General features: G+C 33.6%; 1 protein-coding gene across 2 annotated transcripts; it reads left to right on the top strand.

Moving 5' to 3' along the window:
• Nucleotides 1-880: 880 nt before the first annotated feature.
• LOC138310475 (uncharacterized) lies at nt 881-4,877 on the top strand. Of its 2 annotated transcripts, XM_069251705.1 has the most exons (8): nt 881-1,021; nt 1,543-1,800; nt 2,059-2,125; nt 2,340-2,479; nt 2,702-2,768; nt 3,263-3,435; nt 3,641-3,683; nt 4,254-4,877. In XM_069251705.1, exons 1-8 carry the CDS (start codon nt 973-975, stop codon nt 4,504-4,506), a joined length of 1,050 nt encoding a protein of 349 aa, XP_069107806.1. In that variant the 5' UTR covers nt 881-972; the 3' UTR covers nt 4,507-4,877. The 2 variants fall into 2 exon arrangements, with proteins under 2 accessions (XP_069107806.1, XP_069107815.1); XM_069251714.1 differs by lacking the exon at nt 3,641-3,683 and having other exon boundaries at nt 4,254-4,395.
• The last annotated feature ends 1,147 nt before the right edge of the window (nt 4,878-6,024 follow it).

Here is a 6,024-nt window from a genome sequence, read left to right as displayed (position 1 = left end):
GGAAATCCGTATGCGATTTTTTTAGAATTCCGGAATTTCGGTCCGGCCGGGTCCCCTCTTATCATTTATAGTGACGAAGCGCACTTCCGGTGTTTGAAAATCCATTCCCATTTACGACAGGGAACGCAAAAACCTCAGAGATAGCATATAATTTTCACTTCACTGCTTTTATTTGATTTATTTAATGATTTTAAACATTCAATATTATATGTAGACAATTTTCACCTATTGAAAAAATATCCAAATGGGATGTCGTGGCGTATCGGAAACCATTCTGGAATTCAAAACAACCTCCGCAACTTCCGGTATAGCGTCATATGAATTGGCGCGGTTTTCAAAAGTATGGACCTACCTTAACCTGCCTCTATTGGGTTGTTTTTTTCTTCTTCTGCATATTAGGCAAAAAAACCCTAATATATATATAGGCAGGTTTAGTTGACTTTGCTATTTCCGACAGTAAATGTATTTAATGGGGTTATTAACTGGGCCCTATTATTTTTTTTTGTCAGGCATCCCCTTAGGCGGGGGGGGGGGGGGGGGGGGAATTCCCGTTAACAATAAATTGAAAATTAGCTAGAACACAGATATCTATAGTGTATTATTTCTTTCATTTTCAATCATGGCATGGAGTGTTCAATTTTCAAACAAGTAAGTTGTCAGTAAGTTGTAATAACTTTTGTCCAATCCATTTGTCTTTTGTTACAATAAAATTGATTTAAACTAAAACCTTCAGAGGTAGACACAGGTCTACTATACTAAAAGGTATCCGGACAAACATAAATTGACGGCTGTCGCTTTAGAATCGACTCAGTCTTAGCCAATCAAAACGGACTTCTATTCACGTGATTTTCAGCCAATCAGAACAGTTGGTGTCCATTGTTCGCTCACGTGAGTTTTAGCGGCGGTAGCTACGAAACGACGACATTTTGTAGCAGCTGGAAGGTGTATTTCTCTGGAATATATTTTATAAAAATGGAAGTTTCAAACATTAAGCAGGCGTTGCGCGTAAACAGAATGAAAAGTAAGTATATTGCCAACATATCAATTCATCTAAATGCTATTGTTTGTCCGTTGTTTTTTTATAATCATATAATTATCTGATTTGGCGATACATTTATAAATGTGACAGTTATGTGTTATGTTTGGGGTCCGGTAATGTTTGCGTAAATGACAGTGTTTGCAAATAAAATAGTGCCAGCAAAATATCTTTAGTATTTAATCCACCAAAACTGATTATATTATGAATTAAGGATCTTTATTTGTTTGTGGACGAGGTTGCCGACTGGTTAAAATGTCATGGAATTATTGTCACAAACATCAGTCGCGAGGTCGATTCTTATGTGCGATAGTTTCCAGATAATGACTGCTGCTCGGTAGTTTGTTCATGATATTCTGGCTTTTCTGAACCTCTTAACACTGTTAATAGAAAAAGAAAACAAATGGTTTGTTCGACTGCCTAAAATATTTGGCGAACTACATGACATCTTTGTATTTAATTGTGACAAGCAATGTAATTTTTATCTAAGTTTTATTCGTGTTAAGGTGCTAAAGCTATAGTAAACTTCGCCGACATCTGCACATTTGACATTGTTCCCACTCCACCAAAAGAACCAAAACCAGAAACAACAAAGATGCTTAGACATCGCGGCGTCCGTGCCCAGAAATTCAAAATATACGATGCAAAATCAGCACAAGAACCTGGATTTGAACCCGACAGGTTGATCGATCACATTTACGTGTCCAGGACTGGTTCCAAAGATAGTTATTGTCCACAGAATTCTACAAAATATGCTTATAATGGTGAGTCTTTCGCTTATTTGGCTGAGAAAATTTAAATTTAATATTTAATTTAATAGCAAATTAAATATGATTTATAGACGATTTAATATTTTAAATAAAATACTAAACCATTGTTTGATATATTGGTTTTGGTATAGTGTCACTTTTTGCAATAAATTAATTATTTAATTTAGAACAAATGGAGCATAATATCAGTTAGCCCGAGTATCTCGGGCTAGATATCAGGTTTTTTTTTCAACATTGAAATACATATTTCAGATGTTAAAACATCTTTCTCTGACATGAAGGCAAACGAATCACTGAACATAGCAGTAAAGAATATGAAGTAAGTACTTAATGTCAACTCAGAAACCTAATTAGAAATGTAAGACGATTGTCTTTCTTATTTGCATCTTTTAAGTTATGCATTAATGGGTAAAATTTTAAAGCAATCCCAAAAATAATCGGGAAATGTGTTGTGCATTACATTTTTTTTTATTTTATTCGATGTAGAAAATTAGCTATAAAAACACGAATTAAAAACAGTCATTATCTTCCAGTCCTATAAGGTACCCTGCCCCCGGACCCAGAGAGCAGTTGGCTCCAAGTCCTTTCCCTGTCAACAAGAACAGACTGGCCCCTGTGGTAGATCCCAGGAAAAACGCTGTACCAAAGACACCTCGCCCGGGACCCATCAAAGGTTAGTCCTCATCTTATCATTCTTTTGTTGTGTTTTGTTTACTCTTATAGTTTGTTTCCTGTTTCATTTTTTTTCTTTTAAAATTAAAATTTCATTATTATGATTTTCTTAATGAAATTTGGAGTTCTTCAAGGCCGCAAGCACCCTTGCTTACGTTGTTTATTTCTGTTTGCATGGTTAATTTCCTTCCGTTTCATTTCTTGAACTAACTTTTGACTTTAGGTGCGAGTTCCAGTGTCGTTGACTGGCCATCTATGACCTTGCTACCTGAAGCATTTAATAACTCAAAGTATGTTGATACTATCGATATTTTGAATTGTACAATAGATAACCTAAACAATCTTTACAATCATTAAATACATAAGATAAGACTGGTGCCTTCTTCCTTTTTATCTTAATTTGAATTCAAATATTCATGTGTTAATGTTTCATGTCAAAAAATAAGAGGCTAGAAAAATAATCCTTATATAATGATCATTGATCAATGATAAAATACAAACCTATACAGCTAGGTGCATATTTCTAACTTTATACGCATAGAATTCTGAAACTTAAGTTAGAAGATGTTACTGACCCATGGGAAAATTGTTAATTGATCGATTGTCGGAATATTAAAGACCCTAATGAGAAAAAACGGTTATTTAAAGATAGTAAGTATTTTAATAATCCGATAATAATAAGGCCAAAAATAATTAAATTCAAAAGTAAAATCAAAATCTATGGAAATATATTTCAGCCACTATATCAGTAGGGCCTTTAAAGATTTTCCGTTTCTCTTTTCAGTCCTATAAGGTACCCTGCCCCCGGACCTAGGGAACTGTTGGTTCCAAGTCCTTTCCCTATCGACAAGAACAGACTGGCCCCTGTGGTGAACCCCAAGAAAAATGCTGTACCAAAAACTACCCGCGCGGGCCCACATCCATTAAAGGCCGTACACATGCCGATCTTCAGTGACAGTAAGTGGGAGTAGTATTAAGATATTGTTATATTTTCTAAAAACTGTCTGTATTATCTTAATGTTTAAATTACGTTATAATTTAACTTATAAAAACCTTTAAAACAGTTCATAGACAAATAACATGTTTTCAAAGATTTCGTATATATATCATTTTTATGAATACCACTGTGCCGAAAACTTAGAATTTTGTTGGAATATTACAGATACAGAGTCCAGCTGTATACTGACACAGATGTTCAGTGATAGGTATGTACCTTTGTTCTAATATGAATACAGATGAGAATATCGGTGGTTCAGAACAAGCTTGATCAAAACCATTTAGAAGGGTTGCAATCGAGTTCAACCCTGCGCAATAGAATGTTTATACATGATTTATCGTCAACGAAAAAATATCATTGAAACACATTTTGACAATTAATTATTTGAATACCTTTGAATAAAAGTATCCTAAAGCATGTTTCTGACTACAGATTATAAACATGAAAAAATCGTGAATATTAAAGCCAGTTTTTGCCATAAGTAGGAACTGTAGTTAACCATGATTGAATTTTAGGATTTCAATTGAATGACACTAAAATGTTGTTGCCGGAATTTAATAATTTAATTGTAATTGCATATTTTCACAATTCCTTTTTTCTTTTTCTTCGTGAATCGTCTGTTCATATCGAAACAACCCTTTTATTGATACGTTGTTGACATTTTTGCATGTACATTCAAATCCTAATTACAACCTAGGTGTCATACAAAACGTTGAACAGCTTTAGTATTTTGTGTTGAAATTGTGCTAAGTAATGTTTTTATTCTGTTATCTTACAGAAATGACTATGTACCCGACCATGTTATCCCAGTAATTGAGAACAGCCGCCCAATCCGATATCCTTCCCCGGGGCCCCGGGACCAGTTGCTGCCTAGCCCTTTCCCTGTTAACAAGACGTGTCTGCCTCCTCTTATTAAACATGGACGAAAAATGTATGGACCCACGATGTGGAACCTGCGACTACATTACAGAAGGTCAATCTTTCAAATTCCACTCCAGAACATTCGTAGTGAATGCAAATATGTGTTGTGATTCGAAAGACCTTATTTATGTAATAACATGCCCCGGATGTAAGGAATTTTACATTGGAGAGACCAGTAATACACTGAGGGCCCGTGTCCGTGTACATAAACAACATATTAATGTACCGGAGTACAGGAAAATAAATTTAAGTGAACATTTGGACATTTGCGGAAAGAAAAGGTTTACTATATTTCCGTTCTATAAAATGTTAAATAATAATACCATCCAAAGAAAAGAACAAGAAAAACAATTTATTAGAACTCTGAAACCGAAACTGAATCGTTTGTTGTAATTGTATAAATCAATTGTTTATATGTATAATTACCTCCCTTAATATGACGTCACAATACACAATGACTATACTGTCATGACGTCATCTCATGTTGTTAAGCATCTGAAGAACATGATGAAAGCGCTAATGCTAAACTAACAACGTGTTTCATTTTTTTATTTTTCTATATATATATATATATATATATATGTAGAATTTTATTTTTTTCTATTCATACTGATGTAAACTGTAACTAATTCTTAAACTCACGTAGATGACTTTTTATTCATTTAATGTCTCAGTAACTAAAACTCCCAGCACAAGGATACGCAAATCTATTTGTGTTTGAAGCTATGATACTATTTGCTTTTCTAGAACTAGAGTCCCAAGAATTCCTAAACATATGAGTTACATTTACATGTTTGTTGTTTGCAACTTTTTAACTAGAGTTAATCAGTAGTCATATACCGTTGTACTTTTCACAGCAAATATAAATGATCTACAAGCGAATGTGATGTTCACTAGTTATATATATAGTCTACTCTCATCATGATTAATATATTTTCTACAGTTTGATTGACATCACAGGGACTCCATCCCGTATCACCCTTTAAAGCTACGTACATAGTGTATTCACCGCACAACTGACTGATTTAGAAAGATTACAGACAGAAAATTCAATTCAAAAAGTTCTCCTAACATATTATCCTTGGATTTACCAGAAACAGACATCTATATGTACATGTATACATATATTTACAAGGACCTGATGCGAATCACAATGAAAATTAAAATCCATAATTTGTTTTAGTAACGGATCTATTTCTAAACCCATTTCTAAAACTTACCAAAATACATGTACATTTTTTCAGTGTTTAAACGTTTATAAATAGCAAGTTTCTCTTTCACATCAAACATAGGCCTAATCTAAATTGATAATTACACCAACTTTTCAATCATAAACACGTGCAATTGCAAGCGCCTAGCTGTGTATGATAAGTAATGTTGCATGCGTTTCCTAAAACAGACTTAAATGGTTTACTGCAATCATCTATTTTACACCAAAGATATATACATAGAATCATATATACATATGTATATATGTTTCTGTTTACATGTACTAAGTACAGTCTACAGTTCAGATTGTGGCACACTTCAAAACTTCACGAGTTACTTCCCCTTGAAACTTTTTGTAAGCTAATTTGCTTTTTTATGTTTAATTTCAATTGATAAGTCAATTGAAAAAAATATTTTAC

This window comes from Argopecten irradians, chromosome 1 (assembly GCF_041381155.1).
Source record: "Argopecten irradians isolate NY chromosome 1, Ai_NY, whole genome shotgun sequence".
Lineage (NCBI taxonomy): Eukaryota > Metazoa > Mollusca > Bivalvia > Pectinida > Pectinidae > Argopecten > Argopecten irradians.
The sequence above is the reverse complement of the archived record's forward strand: the minus strand, read 5'-3'. Positions and strand labels throughout refer to the sequence as shown.